Source organism: Gymnodraco acuticeps, unplaced genomic scaffold (assembly GCF_902827175.1).
Source record: "Gymnodraco acuticeps unplaced genomic scaffold, fGymAcu1.1, whole genome shotgun sequence".
In the NCBI taxonomy this organism is placed as follows: domain Eukaryota; kingdom Metazoa; phylum Chordata; class Actinopteri; order Perciformes; family Bathydraconidae; genus Gymnodraco; species Gymnodraco acuticeps.
The window spans coordinates 161,874-180,921 of NW_022990732.1; the positions used below are offsets into that span (position 1 = coordinate 161,874).

Consider the following 19,048-nt stretch of genomic DNA (forward strand, 5'->3'; position numbering starts at 1 on the left):
AGTTACATCTGACCTAGTATCAGAGGGTGGGGCAATACCATGGGTCAGTTATTATCAGTAATAAAGATAGGAGTGACATGTCAACTCCACATCATAATTGTACTTACAGTGTGAGGAGCCTTAGCAACATAATGCTTTTCCAAGCCCCTTACCATCACTTTGCATCATAATAATACTTTTTAAATGTATATTATAAAATATTTCTTTAGTTGTATACATTTACACAACTTGCCCTACCTTTTTTCTTGCCGTAACATTTAAGTAAATTCTTAGACATTACTAATGCATAAGGAGTACTTTAAGAGCAGAGGGGGAAGAAGTACTCAGATCTTGTACTTAAGTAAAAGTAGAAGTACCAGAGTGAATACTGTGTTGTAAGTAAAAGTCCTGCAATTCAAATGTGTCTCAAGTAAAAGTGGAAAGGTATTAGCATCAACATATAGCCTACTTAAAGTACTAAAAGTAGTCGTTGTGCAGATTGGTCCATTTCAGAATAATATATATGATATGTTTTATAATGATTGATCATGAAAGTGTTCTCAAAGCTGGTAAAGGTGCAGCTAGTTTGAATGACTTTGTATACTGCAGGGTAGCTGGTGGATTTACTCCAGGTGGAACTAAAGTCTGATTCAACACTTGATTATATTTCACATCATTCATCCATGTATGTAAAGTAACTAAATACATGTAGTGGAGTAAAAGTACGCCATGATTTACCTCTGAATTGTAGTGGAGTAGAAGTACAGTCACAGTGGGTGTGGGAAACAGTTTTTTGGACGTAGTAACAAACGAGATCATCTTTTTGCAGCATGTATTCAATACGGGGTCTATATGAGCTCAGAGTCCAGCCATAGAGCCAAGTATTTAACTGTATCCACTTTTTGGAGACAGGTGCCATAACACGTTATTATTAGTATTACATATATTCGGTAATCTGAGTAGTGTACTGAAGTGAACTCAGACTTTTATTTTGAAGGTGAGTCACCCCGCCCAGTATCCCTCTGATTAGTCGATAACTTGTACAACAAGTTGTTTGACAGAGTAAAACAGAGCAGCCCTCTCAGCCCTCCGAACAGAGCTGAAGGATGGAGGCTGTTCGCAGTGTGCTCGGCTGGGAGTGTGTGGACTGTCAGAGTGTGTTGATATTCCTCTTTGTCTTCCTGTTGGTGGCGGACGTTCTGAAGAACAGAGCCCCGGCGAACTTCCCCCCCGGACCATGGGCTCTCCCGTTCCTCGGCGACCTGCTTCGCGTTAGTCCCACCAGATTCCACCTGCAGATCCCGGAGGTGTGCATATCTTTATGTGTTTATGGTTTTTATGTGTTTGCATAGTAGGGGAGACCAGGGACAGTTGTAACACGGGTTGGTTGTAACACCTTCAATATCTCCAATCACAAACAAGCTAGAGTGATGAAACTCACTCTGCACATGCGCAGTTAGATGGTAAGATCGCTGAGAAAAAAAAGAGCCATGTTTGAATTTCTCGCGTAAGTTATCAGCAAAAGTGTGTTTCTGAGGTAAAATATTAACTACAATTATATGATGTATTTTTTGGATACTGTCTTGAGTTCAAATGTCTAGGAATCCAAACTAGTATTATTAGAATCACTGTTTTGTAAGCTACAAATATAACTAGCTAAATATGGGTCAAGCTAGCAATCAGGCAGGTTCACAGGGGGTGGAAGCAAGACTGGTGGTCCTGGGACGGTTGTAACGGGACGGTTGTAACATGGCACATTTACAATGATGGCTCATTTGCTTGAATGATCAATTGTTCATTCAAGCATACAGTTGTATTGTTGGTTGGTGTGCATTGTCCCTGTAAAACTAAACAGAATAAAATACTGTACAGTAGGCCTAAAGTGTGTGTGTGTGTGTGTGTTTACAGTATGCCAAATGTCAGAAAGAGGAAGACAGACAGGGGAGTGCCACTTGCTCTACTGCAGAGGGCCTCAAATGAAGTTGAGAAGGGCAAATCATTCAGGGAAGTGGTAAAATCCCTGGATATATGCCATGTCACCCTGTACCGGTTCCATAAGAGGAGACTGAGGTTGGAGAGTCAGGGATCACAAACACCCCAAAGAGTATAGGCTACTGGACACCAAAGAAGGTGTTCTCAACAGAGCAGGAGATGCTTTTGAGAGACTACCTGATGGAGGCAGCTGATTTATATTATGGTCTCAGCTCAAAGGAGGTAGGTCCACATCATTAAGGTAGAAGCACCTCTCAGAGAACAGTTTAATCCTTCACAGAGGATGATGCTGTGTGTTATCTGTTATCCTGTTCATTGCTCATTGTTTGATGGAGGATGTGTGAAACCCCATTCAAATCTTGTTGCCTTAGAATTTGACAGCTTTCCCTATTTGTTGTCATGCAGTGCGAAAAAAGTAACCGTTATTAACATGTTACAACCGTGCCTGGCATGTGTTACAACTGTCCCTGTACACAAGGATAGTTGTAACAGTTGAGTTATTTAAAAAAAATACATTTTCCAAACGTTTACTTATTTCATAAAAACATCTTAAATACATTGTTTCAGTAGTTGACATATTGATAATGTATAATATAGCAAAATGGCTATCCTATTGTAAATGTTTTTTTACTTATTGGGGAAAAACCCAAAAAGTGTTGCAACTGTCCCTGGTCTCCCTACCATATATAATCAGCATAGTCCATATTTTGTTATATGGGCTATGCGTTACAATGCTCTTTAAATCCGGACAACAAACAATACATCGAATGCTTTTCACACACATCTGTTTAACACAGTCTATGGTTTAACATAACTGAAGTGACGTCTACTGCTGGTGCATTGCGCGTCACATGGGCTTTGTGTTAGTTAACCACCATCTGCTCAGAGATGTTATTGATAGGAAAACCTGCCTTTCATTCAGCATATTCAGGCAGTAGCCTATACACAATCAATGAAACACACGACGAGCACATACTACAGTTTAAAAAAAGCAGAAATCAAATCTGAGCTGACAGAATATGCTCAGTTTTAGCTCCTTCAAAAACATGAGACGACCGGTCTCGCTAAATGTTTGTACGTTTGGAGAAAGTAACTTTAATTCTACACTTTCACACTTGCCAGGGTTTTTGTTTGGATAAATGAAATCTAGCTTACTCCTACTGGCTTTTCCATCCTATTCCTATACTTAAAGGTGGGGTAGGTCATTTTGGAGAAACCAGCTGGAGTGCGCTAGAATTTGAAATTCACAGCCGGAAAAAATCTGCCACTTCCTTACAGAGCCCCTCCTCCAACACACACGGACGCGCACATGACCAATGAGGGCACGAGATAAGTTTGTGCACAGATGGAAGGCTGACAGGCAGGTAGGCTATCCAGTTACTTTAGCCGGGCCGGCTCAAAGGATTGGTCGTGCTTTTTACAGCGCCACGGCTTCCACAGATGACATTTTTTTAATGGATTTGTTGTCAAAGCACTTCAGATATTCATTGCTATCGGGATGTTAAGAGCATTCCATGGAATATAACAAGTGTATCTCGAGCCGGTTTCTCAAACTTACCTACCCCACCTTTAAAGACAGGGCTATTCAGTTAAGAGAATAGAAAAAAGGAAAGAAAATTGGGTACCACTTTACAATAAGACTACCCTTATAAAGGATTCATAAATGGTTTATAATTAGGTTACTTATGAATTAGGTTGTAAACACTTTATTAATCATTAAGAACCATTTATAAAGCAGTTCTAACATAGTTTTCATACATCAACACAGGCTCACTATTTGGCAAGATGACTAAGCCTTACTTAGCGAGAATCACCTCAGTGAACAACAGATACCAAGGATGCCGGCTGATGAAGAAGACGAAGTAAGCTAGGTAGCCAATATAAGACTTAGCAGTACAGATAAATGTGTGCTCACTATTTGGCAAGCAACCGGTCACAGTTGCCCTGTTTATCTCATGTCTTATAGAAGCTTATTAATGATTTATAAAGTGTTCACAACCTAATTAATAAATGAATTTAATAAAGGAATTTTCAAACTATTCGTAAACCCTTTATAAGGGTAGTCTTATTGTAAAGTGGTACCGAAAATGGTTATAATGGGTGATGTAACATTAATGACAGACATAATATGAGGTCCTTGGCAGCTGGCACTCAGACTTTAGAGGGGTCATTTTGTGATCATGGGGCATCACCCTTACAGCATCAGGACAATATCATTATGGAGTCAGACATTGGAAGTGTGCTGGAGGCTGAGGAAGGATGAGGCTGATGTGACTGAAGAATCTGCGAGGAACGAACTAGCGGCAGAGAAATAATTATATATTAAAAGACAGCAACATCATAAGAGGCCAACCAGAGTGACAGAGTGTGTCAGTGTGCTGAAGGATATTTGTGACCAGCTATCCAGGCCAGTCTCTAAAGACTTTCCATGGTGTAAAATGCTGCTGCTGGAGTACTGACTGGAAGTATTGCTGATAATATGTCCACCATATCCTCTTAAAATACTTAAAATACTCCAATAATATCAGTCTCAGGAAGAAAGGTTTTTTAATGCTTATTAAAAATAGCAGAAAAACATGCATTCTTGTACTCAGGAGGGGACATTGACAGAGGATTACTGGAAAAGTACATGGTAAAAGTACTTCATAGTACTTGTGGGAGTAGTTTCACTAGTACTGAGTCCAACAGGGTCAAACTCACGAAGAACTAATGGCAAAAATCAAAGATTTTGAGAGAGAAACGGCCAGGGTGTTTCTCAATCGCGAGGATGCTGGCTTGGTAGTCGCGTACTTCCAAGTCACTTCCTTCAGAAACGAAGCAAGTATACTTCCAACCTGCTTCCAACTAGCCACGGCTTCGGAAAACGAAGAAGAATGGAACAACCTAACAAGTGTGCCACTCTCTCTAAAGGTTTCAACATAAACTGTACCGAAAATAAATACCTCACGATGTCTATCTAATTATGAACTTGCTTTACTTTCACGGAACACAAAGTATAAAAGTATCGATCCTATTGGCTCTAGTATCGATATTTTTAAACGTAACGTAATATCGGCAGTATCGATATTTTGGGATCGATCCGCCCACCCCTAGTGAAGAGAGCGGAAATAATGATATTGCAAGTTAGAAACGTAAGATGCATTTTGACAGACAATACGGACAATTGGGGGGAAATACCCTGCATTGTGAATGTCCGATAGTCCACCATTAACAACACCTTAGTCCCGTCTCGTCAACGAAAACTAAATATACATTTCGTCAAAGTTTTCGTTATCAAGAATCTATTTTTAGCTCGTCATCGTCTCGTTTTAGTCATGTAAAAAAGGTCGTTGACGAACATTTTTCGTCATAGTTTTCGTTGACGAAATTAACACTGTTGACCGCAGTGCAGAATCGCTGTATAGTTCAAATCTCCTAAAAATGTTGTCCATTTTAGACATAGGCCTATTATATTTACAGCCCTTAATAACATTCCTTTTCTGGGTTCAATATGTGTCTTGGCCGTTTTCGTTGTGATCGCTAAATTCACTTTCCCTTGGCTTATAATATTATCACCGTTCCAAGCAAACGAGTGCTTTTGTTTTGAAATCACTTCCGTGAGTTTCGCCCCGCCCCTCGCTCCAAGGACCATTTGACCATTTAGTAAGGCAAAAAGCAGAAACGCCTCTCAGACGCTCTTCCGTTGGCGTTTACGTGTTTAATAAAGAAAAACAATTGGACGGTAGATACACGGATTGTCCAGCGCTCCGTCTTTTAACCTCTTTTCCTTTCTCTTTCTTTCCTTAGCAACCTTCATTATAGTCCTTGACAGTGGTCTGTACTGCTGTATTAACAACGTGTCACATGTTAAGAAGTTACAATCAGAATCGAGTATTCAACTAAGCCGTGTAATACAAGTTGTTAGTAGCCTTAATGGCCTCCACAGTTGTTATGCTATACCACATCGCCCTTCACTGGATAATGAGCTGCACTAAACCACATTTCAGCATTTAAAACACCTAGCCATTCTTTTGAGGTTATTTTGGTGAAAGTAACTCAAAAGTAACTCAAAAGTAGTGTAACTCATTACATTTCAGAGACAGTAATATTGTAATGTAACTTATTACTTGAAAAAATACAGTAATAAGAAATATGTACTATATTACATTTTGGAAGTAACTTGCCCAACACTGGTTACGTATACTACAGTGAAGTTAACCCTGAATTGCTCTAGTTTTTAATTTAAATTGAAGACAAGTATTTCATCAGATATAATGTTCAGGAGGTGAGAAAGGGAATAACAAATTGTTCATGAGAAATTGTGACAGGTGTAAGTACTGTATATATTATATACAATTAAAAGTTGGGAATATGTGGAGGTGATGGCTGTATCTCTCTGCTTTGACATGATGTTGGTATTCCAAACAGAATCTTAAAGTCCTGTGTTCATAGTCAAATGAAAACAGTATTCATATTAAAATATACTGAAAGCACCAAACGCAATAGAACTCAATTTGCAGAATGTCCCTTTTCTATATTACATTATTGATTATAATTATAATTATTGATGCGTGTGTGATGTGTTCATCACTTTAAAGTTGCAGCTGCCAAAGGTGGAGCTAATAGATCAGTGCAGTGATGATGTCTTTTTTTAGGCCGACCCATAAGTTAGCATCGCAAATGTTACCTTGACTACAAGCAATGGTATTTTTCCATTGGATTTGGGAATACTGCAGAAAAAAAGCTCTGTGGCAAAAAACGTTTATGATACTTAATACGTTTGTTCAGCAGGATGATCTCCACATATTTACGCCACTTTATGATTTTTTAAAGTGTAAATTCAATCAATTTCAGGCTTCTAAGTAAGGACTTAGTACTTTATTTGAACTACTTTTAATACCACTGGGTACTTTGTGAATCCCCCCTGGATTATGTCATATATTTTAACATAAATATAGTACATCATAGGTTACTTGTTGATTACATTTTGTATTATTATTGTATTATTTATATACCGGTACTTCAATGTAAATAAAGGTTATACATTTATTGATATTGAATCCTTCTATAAACCTCCAAAGCTGGAATGATTTGTGTGTTGTCTGCTCAGTGATCCTGAACACCAGTGTGCTCTCTGTGTTCAGTTTGCAGAAAAATATGGAAAGATTTTCAGCCTGCGGCTCTTTGGTGGGAGAATTGTGTTCGTCTATGACTACGAGCTGGTGAGAGAGGTCCTTATCCAGAAAGGAGAGGACTACGAGGACCGCCCGACGATACCGTTGTTTAGTGCATTAGCTGGGAATAATGGTACTGTATGTTGCATTTTAATGGGTATTGGCATAAGACTGACACTAGGGCTGGGTAATATATCGCTATTATATTGATAAAGTAATATGAGCCTAGATAACTTCCTACATTTTGGACATCGTATAGAAAAATAGTTATCAATAAAAAAATAGTCGATTCTCGAGAATGTTTTATTTTATTTTGTATTTAATCGTTTATTTGAAGAGGGACAGTGCACATTGATGAACATTTAAAACAAATAATGCTTTAAAACGTAAACATGCCAGATTTTAGCTTTGAGCTCATTTCCACCCGTAGTCCCTCACATACAACATTTAAGAACATGACATGTATATACATAAAGTAGAAAGAAAACCGTTTCGCTTTGGGGTAGAGAAAATGCCATGGGTCCACACATCCTGTTTGACTCATAAATAATGAAATGGCTTTAGCCATTTTAGAGGGGGAGTCCCGTTTTGGACTAGATATGTCTAAAAGCGGGTTCATTCTACAGTTGAGATCACCACCCAAAATCAAATGGTGGGAGTTTAGGTCAGATAATAATGATATCACCTTTCCCATGAATGCTTCATCATCCCGGTTGGGCGCATATAGATTGGCGAGAACAACATTTACATTATTGAGGGACTATCACAAAGCGACCTTGAGGATCCGCTATAACCTTAGTCGGGCTGAACTGTATTTTTGTATGCATCACAATAGCTGCGCCTCTTGCTCTACTACTAACATTGGAATGAAAGGTTTGTCCAACCCATGAGGCCTTTAACCTATGGTGGTCCTTGGTGGTCAGATGAGTTTCTTGTAAAAAGGCAATTTTAGTTTTAAGTGGGAAAATATTCTGCCTCCTTTAACCGGGGCATTCATGCCCTTAACATTCCAAGAGACAAGTCTTAGACATGCTCCACCATTTCTTGTTACATTAACCATAATCAAAATGTTGCCCAGAAGTATATGAAGAGGTAGCATGGGGCCTATTTAATGGAAAGCAGGAGAAACGAACAACAAAAATACAAAAATAAACATATAGTAGAACCTAACAACCAAATTCCCCCCAAAAAACAAGAGCCAAACATATATTCCCTTTCCTAAGCTTGTTCCTAAAACCAGAACTAGCAGCAGGACTCCAAAAAAGATGTCACTTCCGTATGACATTAACCTATAATCTAACTAATGTTCCTGAGCAGACAGGACTTCTATTTCTACAATTGGTCTGACATGTAGAGTAAACAGTCTAGTGTAGTTTGTAGCCAATATAAAGTTAACCACACAAACCAGAAATGAAACAAAAAATGAATGGTTCCTAGCAAGGCTAGTTTCCCCCGGACCGTGCCCCTTTAACACCGGAAGTGGCACAGTAAACATAAACAAACATCAATTAATTTTTTAACGCGTTGTAGTTTCCGGATTAGTTGCAAGCGTTAACACATTAACGGTGACGGCCCTAATCTGAATATTTGATTTCATTCTTAGCCCAGCCCTATCTGACAGCCTGACACTGTATCAGACACATGAGCATAGGGAATTTAGTTTAGCATTAGCTGCTAGTTCTGTCCAATTCCAATTCCGTTCAGATCTAATGCTTTATTCTGTTTCCAAAAGGTCTGTTGTTATCAAACGGACATCCTTGGAAGCAGCAGCGGAGATTTGCTATCCGGACCCTCAGAAACTTTGGTGTGGGGAAGATGTCCCTGGAGCCGTCCATCCAGCAGGAGAGCCACTATCTCTCGGAGGCGTTCACCCTTCACAAAGGCACGGATCTTGTTTAAAAAGAAACCATCAATCAATGCTTTTTTCTTATCATGATGCAATATTTTTGTATTTTTAAAAATAATTATTTGAGCAACTAGTGCCTGTATTGAAGAGAAAGACTTAAAATGGGGAGAAAGAGGGGATGACGTGCATTAAATGGTCCTGAGCCGGATTCCTACCCGGGTCCTTCACAAGCTCGACCATCCTAGCTATAAGGCGGCCCATGATGCAATATTTCACATGTGATTTCTCTTCACATTTGGAGCATGGACCTTAGACCATGCGCTGCATTGTTTCAGTGATCAAAGTCATAACTTCTTCTCATCACACTGTTATGTTTTGACTTTCCGTCCTGTCTTATACATATTTTCCCTTTATTTATCAGGCAAGCCTTTTAACGCACAGTCCTTGATAAACAACGCTGTGTCCAACATCATCTGCTGCCTGGTGTTCGGGGACCGCTTTGAGTACGATGACAAGCAGCACCAGTATATACTGCAGACCTTCAACGAGCTGGTGTACTTAGAGGGAGGAATATGGGCTCATGTGAGACTCATTCATACACATTCATCTTTTGTATTGTCAGGAATTACCCAGCCTAACCCCATAAATCAAATGTATGTTTTTAAAACTGATTTGGAAGAGGGTTCCAGAACTACTGAATTAACATGGCATTGAATTTTATAATGAACTCCGACTCAAAAATGTTGATGGAAGATGTACTCCGATACTTTACTGAAGTAAAAGTGTCAATACAACCGTGTAAAAAAATACTCCATAACACAACAAATCGTGCATTAAAACCAAAGTAAAATACAAAAGTATGATTTCAAATGTACAGCAAAATGTTCCAAACAATGCTAATATCCCCCATGACTGATATATCATTTATATTACATTATTGGACTCTGACTGCATTAACTGATTATTAGTATTTTGAACAATTTTGAACACCTTTTTATATGATAATATTTATATTTTATTGATTTGAAATGTTGTTCAAAGGACACTAGAGCTTTCAGATTAATATAGTGTATTAAAAAGTTCAATATTTCACTCTGAAATGAAATAAAAGGAATAATAAATAATCAAAGTATTTAAAGAATGTGCTAGTACCTCAACAATTACACTACATGAGTAAATGTACTGAGGTACTCTCTACCGCTGTGTTTATATAAGTTGTGTTATCATTCAAATGAATATTGACAGCTTTGCTTTTCTACCGTGATCAAAATGTCTCCTGTGAAAGGAGATCTGGAATAAATGTGCAGATGTAAAACTGACAGTTTTGTTTAGGAGTGGGCAATAGTACAAAAATGACCTCAGTCTGTAGGACTTTGGACTGTAAGCTGGAGAGGTACCAGTTCACCTCCTGGTCACTGCCGAGGTGTCCTTGAGCAATGCACCGAACCAAAAACTACTCCTGGGTACTGAACATGGCAGCCCCTACGCTCTTACAACTAAAAAAATGTATGTGTTTGTGCATGTGTGTGTTTTGTGCCTAATGTGTACAGGCCTTGTTTGCACTGTATACTGTATATAGAGTATACACTGAATTTCCTCTTGTGTCCGTGCTCTGTAGCTCTACAACACCCTGCCCGGCCTGATGAAGCGACTGCCTGGACCCCACCAGAGGATTTTCACTCTGACACAAGATTTGCTTGACTACATACAGACGAAGATCAAGGAACACAGAGAGAGCTTTGACCCGTCCTCCCCCAGGGACTACATCGACTGCTTCCTCACAGAGATGGGAGAGGTGATGGATGATATATGCTCTGTATAGAGTGCTGCATGGATGATGTATTAGTGTAGCCCGACCTGAAAGTTATCATCACAAGGGTCCCTGAACAGAAAGCAAAATATATTTTCCCTTGGGTTACAGAATGTTGCAGAAAATAAGATCTGTGGATCACACATTACATGCATTTGCATTTGCTATTTTTGTTCAGTAAGATATCTCCACATATTAACACCAATTTATGATTATTTTAAGCGTAAATGCAATCACCAGAAGTAAAAAGCTAACGTAAGGCTAGAGAGGAACTACAGCCAGAAGCTGCATGACTTACTGACAACGCCGCTAAGCTAAAGGCAGCTAATGTTTGGCCTGATGACGTTTAGTTGTCTCATTTAGCAACCGCTGTTTTTACGTCACACAGAAGTTTCAGACATTCACCAGTAGGGTATTTACTTTTACATTTCATTTGGCCTACGCTTTTATCCAAAGCGACTTAAAAAACGGAAAAACAAGGAGTGCCGATATATTCACTTCAAGCAAGTCATACCATAATAAGTGCTGTTGAATCGGTTACAAGGCCTAAGCTAACTCTTTAAAGGGCTTCTTTTTCTTTCTTTTTTTTTACAATAACTTAATTGCCAAAGTACAACGTTTCAGTTTGCAACGGAAGATATGCAGAGTTTCTGCTGTCCTGATGTCAATGGGAAGCTCATTCCATTATTTAGGAGCCAAGATAGCTAACAGGCATGTTTTGCGGCTTTCACACCAGCGCTTTTCCCTTTCTAGCTCCGAGCTAGAGCTTTTCTGGTTCAGCTCCGGTTTCCCTTTTCTGCTCCCGCTCTGTTCACACCGCCCAGCACCCGACTGGTGCTGCCGCTGCTGCGTCATGACGTCACCGTTTACATCGCTGATTTGCTCCCCAACGGCGCTCACAACAACAACAACAACAACTGCGTCGGGTCGATGATCGTGTTGCTTTTAATCACACGAAGCCAGATTAAATTAAATAACGACTTCTCCAACCTTATACTTTTCTCCAGAGTGCCGTGGTTCATTGTTTATTAATGTGTTTCTGCAGCATTTACCGACCGCAGCAGTGTTGGCTGCTCTTCCACGGGAGTTTATTCTCCTCCGTTAGCTCACACTGCTGCGGCCGCTCTAAAGTATTCACTGTCCGACTCACAAAAGCAGCTGATACATATCCCCAGTTCCCCTTAGCCTAAGTGAATGTGTGTCAGTCTGAATTGACGCTGTTGGGCATCACAACGCTGTTATGAAAGTTTCTCTGGTATAAAATGGGTGATGTTAGCATAGCAACCGAAGCTAAACTGACTACTTGCTATTGCTATCCTATTGTGGCATAAACCGTTTTCTACAGGCACATTTTACCGGCGTATTTTTATTATGATTCTACTTGTGATAGTCGGACACGACAACCTGTGCAGCCCATGTATTGATTCCATCCGATAGCTGCTATAATACAAAACAACACGTCTGCCTCTCTCCACAATGATCAATAACAGTGAACGGATGGTCAAAGTAAGGTACAAATAAACAGAATCACACGAAGCCTGGTTAGTGTTGCCTGACTTTATAAAGTGTGTTTATAAGCACTACTGCTTGTAGGCAGGCATGACAGTCGACCCATGTTCAGGGGAGGTGGGTTTAGTTTCCTGCACGCCTCGACGTAAGAGAGACGTAAGCGACGCCACCTCTTAGCTCCGAAGCTCTTGCCTCTAGACCGACAATTTTTTGGAGCTGGAAGTGAACCGGATTCCGGAGCTAAGAGCCGGCGCCGCTGCGGTGTGAACAGGAAAAACCGGCGCTTTTCAGGCTCCAGCTCCGAGCCGGAGCTGAAAAAGCACTGGTGTGAAAGGGGCATTTGAGGGGTTCCTGGGTCCCACTCGCAGTGATGGAGCAGCAAGCCGATTGGCTGACTCAAGCGTAGTGCACGTGCTGGAGTACATGGTTTAACCAAGGCCTGGATGTGGGAAGGAGCTGATCCATTCAAAGCTCGGGGGGCCAGTACCAGGGTCTTGAAGCGTACTCTGGCAGCAACTGGCAGCCAGTGGAGGAGAGGTGTAGTGTGGGAGAACTGGGGGAGGTTGAAGACCAGTCTGGCTGCAGCATTCTGAATTAGCTGTAGATGGCGTTTGCAGGTAGACCAGCCAGGAGGGAGTTCAGTAGTCCAGGCGTCAGATGACCAGAGCCTGGACCAAGACCTGAGTGTCCTCCTGGGACAGAAGGGGTTAGAAGGGTGCAGTAGGGGACAGAAAGGGACAATAGGGGACAGAAGGGGACAGTAGGGGTCAGAAGAGGGCAGTAGGGGACAGAAAGGGACAATAGGGGACAGAAAGGGACAGTAGGGGACGTATCCTCCTGATGTTGTTCAGAGTGTATTTGCAGGATCAGGTTGTAGCAGCGATGTTAGCAGTTCAGCTGGTCGTCCAGGGTAACGCCCAGGCTCCTTGCAGTCTGATTCGGGGAAACAACAGAGGGGTCGGTGTTGATGGACAGGTCATGGATGGGAGAGTCCTTACCTGGGATGAAGATCCGTTCAGTCTTGTTTAGGTTGAGCTTCAGGTGGTGAGCAGACCTCCACTGAGAGATGTGTGGCGCAGTAGATTTGTGCGTTGGTGTTCGGATCAGGGGAGCACGGGTTCAAACCCCACTGCAGTCCGCATGTCGTTGTGTCCCTGAGACATTTCACCCCAAAATTGCTCCTGTGGGGATTGTCCACAGTATTGAGTATGTAAGTCGCTTTGGATAAAAGCGCCTAACAACTAATATGTAATGTAATGTCAGCCAGACAAGCAGAGATGCGTGCGACCACCTGGGTTTCAGACTGGGGAAAAGACAGAATCAGTTGTTTGTCAGCTTCCTGACTGTGGTACACTGACGTATTTTCTCATAGTTTTAGTACAAAAGAACAAAACGTAAACAACTCTTAAGCTTGTGTTAACCACAGATCTATATCAGGGATCTAACCATAAGCGGAACCGGAAGTGCGAAAATGCTAACTCATTTCCGGGTTTAAGGACCTGCACCACCTGATTGTGTTTGACATTTTTTAATTAATATATATATGTCAACTAATACATGGAACTTTTTGTTTTTTTGATAGAACGAGGACAAAGAATCAGGTTTTGATTTGAATAATTTATGTTTTTGCACTCTGGATCTGTTTGGTGCTGGAACTGAAACGACCACTACCACTTTACACTGGGGACTGCTGTTCATGATCAACTACCCTCATATTCAAGGTGTGTGTTTGTTTGATTAGTACCTGTACACACCCATTCCTGCATGTTTTGTTTGCATCGTTACTTGACCTTACTTAGTGTGTTGCACAACATTTCCCCGTAACGTATGCAGTGCCCGGACTCACACCGTTTCCTGTTTCCACTGTGCAGAGGAAGTCCAGGCAGAGATAGATTCTGTGGTTGGTTCATCCAAGCAGCCGTCTGTGACTGACAGAGAAAACATGCCGTACACTGACGCAGTCATCCATGAAATCCAGAGAATGGCCAACATTCTTCCCCTCAATTTGGTCCGCATGACAAACAAGGAGACCACACTGGACAAGTACACTTTCCCAAAGGTACGCGGTGCTTATTATTTGTTCAGTTAATTGGATTTGCTATTAGCATAGCAGTTAACCAGTCACTCAACTATGTAAAGATCATGTCAATCAAAAACAAAAAACAAACTCAAAATCCAACTGCCATCGAGACACAACAAGCTAATTATACTCAGCACACAGATTTATCTTTTGTTCCGGTATCTTCCTTTGGTTTCAAAGATCAAACATTCAAAGAGCAACAGCTTAACGTTCACTATCCCTGGTTCAAAAACATCTGCCTTTTTCGGGGTAAATCATTCCAAATAAAACAAATTATAAAACAATAAGTAGCTCCAACAGATGATAATAATAATAATAATAATATAAAAAATATTTAGAATTGATGATTTATTTGTTAAAGTTAATGGCCTAAAATATGAAAATGCATTGTTGTCTTCAGTGCTGCTGGTCATAAATTACCATTCAAATCTTACTCTGATTTCTATTCGGTAGATTTATTTATATATAAATAAACATTGATTGATTGATGTCCCACATGATTTTGATCAGCACAGGTGTGGTGCTTTTTTTTAATGTTTTAATTCATTTGACAACTTGTGTTTCCAAGGTTGAGAATGAACCTAGAAGCTGACCTTGTAATCTTTTTTTAATCATGTTTCTTTTTTGTTTATTAAAACAAAGTAACTTGAAGAATGCAAACAAAGAGACATTTCCCTGACTGGATTCTCCTCAGGGCACCATGGTCCTGCCCACACTGATCTCTGTTCTGCGAGACGAGTCCATTTGGGAAACTCCTCACACGTTCAACCCTCAGCACTTTCTGGACCAGGATGGAACATTCAGGAAGAGAGAAGCCTTCCTTCCTTTTTCAGCAGGTTAGTTGATAGTTATGTCTTTAAAATGGGATAGCTTGTAGTGTTTGGGGGTTTAATGATGTGCCCATCCATTCAGTGTGTAACTCCCCGCAGACAAAGGAGCAGGCACAAAGTCTGAAAAGTTAATAAAGATTGTGTGAATACATTGATGTTTTGTGTGTTCTCAGGTAAGCGTGTGTGTCTGGGGGAGCAGCTGGCCAGGGCCGAGTTATTTCTCTTCTTCACCACCCTCCTTCAGAGGTTTTCCTTTGCGGCCCCCCCAGGGGTACAGCCAACTCTGGAGTACAAGTTAGGAGCCACGCACTGCCCCAAACCCTACAGCCTCTGTGCCGTCCCACGATAAACCCCCAACTGTCCCAAACTCAACCTCACACATCAATAACTGTGTTCCTACATCTATCTCGTAACATATCAATATCTACTCTGTTATAATCTCTCAGAGAATAAAACATTGTTGGGACTTGGTTTTCTTCTATTCAATTAGTTGTCTTTTTAAGCTTGGTAATGTAATGTACTATATTTGTATTATTATATTTTTTGTATTCGGGATTGTTGGAAACGTTATTTCGATTTCTCTGTCTGTACACACAAACTGAAAGATTGACACTAAAGTTGACTTTGACTACTGTAATCAATATCCAATAAAATAATGTACAGTTTAAATACTACTACCTTCCTTTCTACTGCAAATAATTGTAGGGGTGAGTGGGTGAGCCAATTTGTACTTATGCTGACCTTTAGGCAAGGAACAATTTGATAGTCAAAGTCTTACGACATCAACGAGCTTTACTTCAGGAACTCTTCTGTCAATCAAAATGATAATAATGCATCGACTGTATCACAAAGGGCCATGAAAATATCACTTCTCTTTTTATTGTGGCTTATCTCGGGCTAAGTCGATCTGCGGCAAAGGGGAAATTGAGCCATCTGGGGTTAAATGAACCAACTGACTCTTTAAAGTTTAAACTTGAGTTGTTTGGTACAGGAATGTTGTTTCTGTCTGTAATTCAAAGCCAGTTCTCAGCATTTCTTTGCAGTAAGGCCATGGAACTGGTCAGCAGTCTTTGGATCTGGTCTGAAGCCCCTTCTCTCCAGGGACCATTTTGTCGCTCCTCGGTCTCGGTATTACCGGAAGTTGATTTGTCTGCGCCATCTTGAGTAGCGTCCCAGTGGCCTTATTTGTGCCGGAGGACCGAGGATCGAGGAGCGATAACGGAGGTGCGATAATCGAGGAACTACCAGACCATCCTCCGGTGAAATCCTCAGACACTCGCCCCGCCCCCTTACTGTGTATCGCTCACTGATTGGACGATGCAGCGCATGCACTGATCTGGCTGCTGTCAGACGATCAGCTGTGCGGCGTCATCACAAACGGACGTCGCTTCACGTGACGCTCCGGAGGAAACAACGTCCCATTTCTCATAAAACTCATTTCCCTGCTTCTCGTGGTTTCCTTGCATCTCTCCATGCTTCCCTGGTGGGAGGGACTAGTCGCAGGGAAACGACCCAAGTGAGGGACGTAAGGAATCCATTTAACCGAAGTGAAACGCACCCCCTCTTTCCTCTGCTGTTCCTCTGTACCTCCTGTTTTCACTTCCTGTCCTCCTTCCTCTTTATCACTCTACGCAGGGTTGACCTGTCAACATGTCTGTCTTTGATGGATTCTCCAGCATCTCCATCAGTGGCTCTCTCCATCTCCTCAGTCTTTCTCTTGGACTTTCTTAGCATGATGGCTTTTCTACAATTTTAAAAGTATAAAAAATCAGTTGTGTAAAACTACATCGAAATACCATGTTATACTACAAAGACTTAACTTAACTTCAGTGCCTCATGGGGGGTTGAGTTGAACCACTGGCTCACTTTACCCCACAGCCCCTTTTTGGAAATAACTTTCTATCGTAGTCCTTCATGCTAATCTTTAGCTAAATGATTCACGCGGTTTTACTCCTTGCTAAATAACCAACATGTATGAAACATATTTTCAGACCTGGATTTGCTTTGACAGAACAGTAAATACCTGACGTGTTGAACATCTACTTTGACAAGCCAAACATGGTTTATTGTGAAAGAAACACATTTACCACTTTACCATGTGCTTCTCTCCATCACAGCACAGAAGTGATGGGGGCTTCCTGGATTTATGGTCACATTTATGTGCACACTTCCTTAGATAAAGGGCTTGGGTCCACTTACCCACCGGCTCATCTTACCCCACTCTCCCCTATTCTATTGTTGTAAACCTTGTGGAAATAAATGATACTGAGATTTAGTTTGTGTTCTCATTCAGACTGAGTTTTGGCCAGTGAGTCAACAACTCAAAAGAGAGAATAACATGCAGTGAGTCTCAGCGCTGTTTATCAACCTGAGCATGTGTGATATAAGGAATCGAATCTAACAGGCTAACTAAGAGAAATATTTGGGTGTTTTTTTATTTAAATTTTAGAAGAATTGACCTCCTTACGAAATGTATTTTACCCAACTTAATTATTATACTTAAACAAATATGTATTGAATGTGTTTACCTTGCCATTCATCAGCACCTTTTAATTGACTTTAAAATAAAGGGCCAATGGAAAACAAACCTAATGAGGGTGCTGTAAAGCTACGATCATCATCTTTTCTTTAATTTGATATGTTACATTACATTACATGTTACTTGTTAGACGCTTTTATACAAATACTGTGGGCAATCCCCACAGTAGCAATTTGGGGTGAAGTGTCTCAGGGACACAACGACATGCTGACTGCAGTGGGGTTTGAACCTGTGATCCCCCTGATCCGATCACCAACGCACTAATCCACTGCACCACACGCCTCCGTATGTTACATGTTGTTCTCAGCAATCGGAGAGTCAACCTCAACTGAAACTTTGTGGGGATAAAGAACTGGCAACTAGGGCATGAAATTACTGGAGCTAATGTTCAAAGTTGATGCATTTAGTAAACCACCCCTAAACTACTGTAGGTCACTGGCCTCTTTAAGATGTTCCATTAAAGGGCCATGTCATGGCCATTTCTACTGATCGTATTTCCATTGTTGAGGTCTACTAGAATATATTTATATTGTGCAATTTTCCAAACTCACATTGGTTTCTCATACAGCATCTCTGTATAGTATGTGTATTCACCGGCATTCACTCTCTGTCCTAAATGGCTTGTTGGAGCTCCTGCCCCCCCTCCCTGTGAGCCCAGTGTGCTCTGATTGGTCGGGACTCGGGACGTTGAGAGGCTCGTTGCTGCGATCTGCTGTGAGGAGCAGACAGGCTTCCGTGTCAGCGATACAGCCAGACCAAGCCAAACTCATCCTGAGCACACAAACAGTCACAGCCGAAGTAAAAACAATAAGTGTAGCTTGATATTGAGAAAGAAAAAGGTTTATAACGCTGTGAGCATGGGTCTGCAGAGAGCATTTCTCCGCCATCCCAACGTAGTAGCCCGAAAAACGTTTACCCATTTAAACAGTCGTGGTAGATACCTTGTTTGTTTTAAACATCATAAATACAAACAACAATGAATACTTACAGGTTGTGTACCCGAATCTCCCGCTGGTGCAAACAAAGTAGGAACAGCATCGTTCTTCAGTGTCCTACGCTGTACATATCCGGCATGAATCGCTGGAAGGTTTGGGAAGCTTTGTTTCGTGAAATGCTGGCAGAGGGTGTGGCCTCTGGGTATCATCAGAGTGCCCAGGAAGTAAACAATGGAAAATGAGAAATCTCCAACGAGGCGTTTTGGGGCAGCCTAGACTGTTTTACTTGCTACAGGGTGTACTTTGAGGGCTTGTGACTCTGCAGACCGTTTACATGCATAAATACCTTCATAACACACAAGTAATAACTGGAAA

General features: G+C 41.0%; 1 protein-coding gene across 2 annotated transcripts; it reads left to right on the forward strand.

Annotated features, from left to right (window-relative positions):
• Window positions 1-1,016: 1,016 nt before the first annotated feature.
• On the forward strand, window positions 1,017-15,868 carry LOC117556494 (cytochrome P450 2J2-like). Of its 2 annotated transcripts, XM_034231820.1 has the most exons (9): window positions 1,017-1,286; window positions 7,095-7,257; window positions 8,857-9,006; window positions 9,392-9,552; window positions 10,589-10,765; window positions 13,872-14,010; window positions 14,161-14,348; window positions 15,064-15,205; window positions 15,373-15,868. In XM_034231820.1, exons 1-9 carry the CDS (start codon window positions 1,086-1,088, stop codon window positions 15,546-15,548), a joined length of 1,497 nt encoding a protein of 498 aa, XP_034087711.1. In that variant the 5' UTR covers window positions 1,017-1,085; the 3' UTR covers window positions 15,549-15,868. The 2 variants fall into 2 exon arrangements, with proteins under 2 accessions (XP_034087711.1, XP_034087712.1); XM_034231821.1 differs by lacking the exon at window positions 15,373-15,868 and having other exon boundaries at window positions 15,012-15,205.
• Window positions 15,869-19,048: the final 3,180 nt, after the last annotated feature.